At 38.3% G+C, this 2,678-nt stretch overlaps 1 protein-coding gene across 3 annotated transcripts in view; it reads left to right on the forward strand.

Annotated features, from left to right (window-relative positions):
- The window catches only part of ezh1 (enhancer of zeste 1 polycomb repressive complex 2 subunit), a 17,608-nt gene extending 15,079 nt beyond the window's left edge, over positions 1-2,529 (forward strand). For 2 of the 3 annotated variants that reach the window (XM_014023337.1, XM_014023346.1), the window contains exons 15-20: positions 611-789; positions 879-974; positions 1,073-1,154; positions 1,254-1,334; positions 1,419-1,503; positions 1,658-2,529. In XM_014023337.1, the coding sequence (XP_013878791.1) occupies positions 611-789; positions 879-974; positions 1,073-1,154; positions 1,254-1,334; positions 1,419-1,503; positions 1,658-1,718 (584 nt within the window). In that variant the 3' untranslated portion in view covers positions 1,719-2,529. Of the gene's footprint in view, positions 1-610; positions 790-878; positions 975-1,072; positions 1,155-1,253; positions 1,335-1,418; positions 1,546-1,657 lie in introns of all 3 variants that reach the window. The other variant, XM_014023354.1, reaches the window with a different exon arrangement.
- The last annotated feature ends 149 nt before the right edge of the window (positions 2,530-2,678 follow it).

Genomic DNA, 2,678 nt, shown 5'->3' on the forward strand with positions numbered 1-2,678 from the left:
CTCAAATTAATTCGTAAAGACTAATATGTTGTCTTATTCAAGATTAAAACTAAACAATTTTTTAAGCTTTCGTCGACTATAACTCGACTAAAACCATTAAATATAGAAATGACTAAAACTGACTAAAACTAAGAAGTATTTTTGTTCAAAAGACTAAGACTAAAATAAAAATGGCAGTCAAAAACAGCATGATTGCAGGTATTACTGTCAGGAGTAGTACACAGGTATTAGCTTTATGGGTTAGTTTGAATAATTATTTTTCCTTAATAAATTAAATTCTATATCACAATCAAGGAACTATGTTACCTTCAGTTGTAATGAAAATGCTGTACATCAAAAGTAAATATGACTTTACATCGTAGCCTGGTAAAAATCAGCCCCTTGATTTATATTATAACATCATACAAAGCTCAAAAAAGTAAATTTTGCATAATATCCCCCTTTAATTTGAATAATTATTTAAAAACTGCATCTTTATTTAGTCAAGTTTTGTCTGATATTACCAGACTTAAACTGTAAGGGGGTGAATTCTTTTTTACAGCACTGTATATTTTTATTACACCACAGTAAATGTTGTCAGCTGTCTCACTCGTGTCTGAACCTTGTCCAGGCCAGAACCGGTTCCCGGGCTGCCGATGTAAGACCCAGTGCAACACCAAGCAGTGTCCCTGCTACCTGGCTGTGAGAGAATGTGACCCAGATCTCTGCATGACCTGCGGAGCCGCTGACCACTGGGACAGCAAAGTGGTGTCCTGTAAGAACTGCAGCATTCAGAGGGGCCTAAAGAAGGTTCGGTTCTGAAAATGTTTTTTACTTTAATATCCTGACGTTGTGAAAGTTGGTGCCATGTGATKGTTTACATCTGGGTTCTCTTTCAGCACTTATTACTGGCTCCATCAGACATTGCTGGGTGGGGAACGTTCATCAAAGAGCCTGTTCAGAAGAATGAGTTCATCTCGGAATACTGCGGAGAGGCACGTCCATGCATTTTAGCCGGATTTTATTTCAAACGTGTCATCCAGAGGCTTTTATTACACGCTTACAGAATTCTCRCTTTCTTGTTTACGAGCAGCTGATCTCCCAAGACGAGGCAGACCGACGTGGAAGGATCTATGACAAATACATGTCGAGTTTTCTTTTCAACTTGAATAACGGCAAGTTTTGTTTTTTCTTTTCAAATGTGTCGATTCATTGCTGCGTTATGAGCCAAACGTAAATACAGTATGTTACAAATCCTGAATTTGTCTTTGTAGACTTTGTGGTAGATGCTACTCGAAAGGGGAACAAAATTCGTTTTGCAAATCATTCGGTTAATCCCAACTGCTACGCTAAAGGTGAGTCAGTTTCATTCGCTGAGCGAGTTCAGAGTTTTCTAACAGTTGACTGATATTTCTTTTATTCGTTTATTGCTCTTTCAGTTGTGATGGTTAACGGAGATCACCGTATTGGAATATTTGCCAAACGAGCAATCCTGCAAGGAGAAGAGCTCTTCTTTGACTACAGGTAGAGTCACGGGCCTTTTTGTGACTCTCCGTCAGCTTACAAGTAAAGTTGAGAATGAAGACAAACAAGGCCTCTGCACATTGTGACCTACTTTACTACAGGTTTCTAGATATTTGTCGATACTAACTTTTTCACCCAACGTTTCCTCCCACAGATACAGCCAAGCCGACGCCCTCAAGTATGTGGGAATAGAGAGGGAGGTGGACTTGGCTTAGCTTTGCAGCTGTGCTTAGAGACTGGCTTTGTTTTTCCACCACTCTGTTCGTTATGCAAGCTTTTACGGCGTACATAATGTTGATCAGTGAATTGCATGAGCTGTCTTTTTTGGCAAAACCATCAATGAAACATGTTAGCCGCTGCATTAGCTTGAGTCGAATGCTCCTCCTGTGCAAATTATTCAATATTGTAGTTGATGATGTTACGCTCTGACTGGTCCTCGAGGGGAAAAAATATGATCAGGCTCAACAGGCCGGTTTGTTTCTCTGTGATTCTTTACAGCAGCTAGCACCACTACCGTATCAATGTTAGACAAAAACTCCACATGCATTTTCATCAGTTCTTGACAAAAAAAAAGAAAAGGGCAAGTAGATGAGAAACCGACTGATTGAATGTAACTCGTAGATGATGAAGAAGCGATCCCACCCATCTTTACTTTTTACATTACCCTATTATTGGTACTAATGTATATGCATTACAGTATAGCGTTGTGTGGACATAAACACACCTGTAAAAAAAATAGCAGATAAATTAGTCAGATTAAGTGTCTTCCTATAAAACAAAAAAGTGCCAAATGGTTCCTCATTGAGATGCTACATCCTTTTGCATGTGACTTTATGTTTACTACCAGAGCTTCGTTTTAAGGTGTCTGTTACAAGATTATAATGATAGTAAGAGCAAAGTTGTCAGCGTTTGACAAAATATTGAAGTCACAGTCATGTGTAACCTGTCATTTCTAATGTATCGTTTAAAGTCCACATTATTGTACACTCTTTTTTTTTTCATTTATTAAAGCCAACTACTTTCAAATGAGATCTTTCTTGTGGAGCTGAACAAAATGAAGTTTAATGTACAGTGTATTCCCATAAAATAAAGGTTTAACTTTATACAATATAAATGCTGTCTGTGTCCTTGTCTTAAGGGTGGTGGTGATGTGTGTGTGTGTGTGTGTGTGTGTG

Source organism: Austrofundulus limnaeus, unplaced genomic scaffold, assembly GCF_001266775.1.
Source record: "Austrofundulus limnaeus strain Quisiro unplaced genomic scaffold, Austrofundulus_limnaeus-1.0 Scaffold4, whole genome shotgun sequence".
NCBI classification, from domain to species: Eukaryota; Metazoa; Chordata; class Actinopteri; order Cyprinodontiformes; family Rivulidae; genus Austrofundulus; species Austrofundulus limnaeus.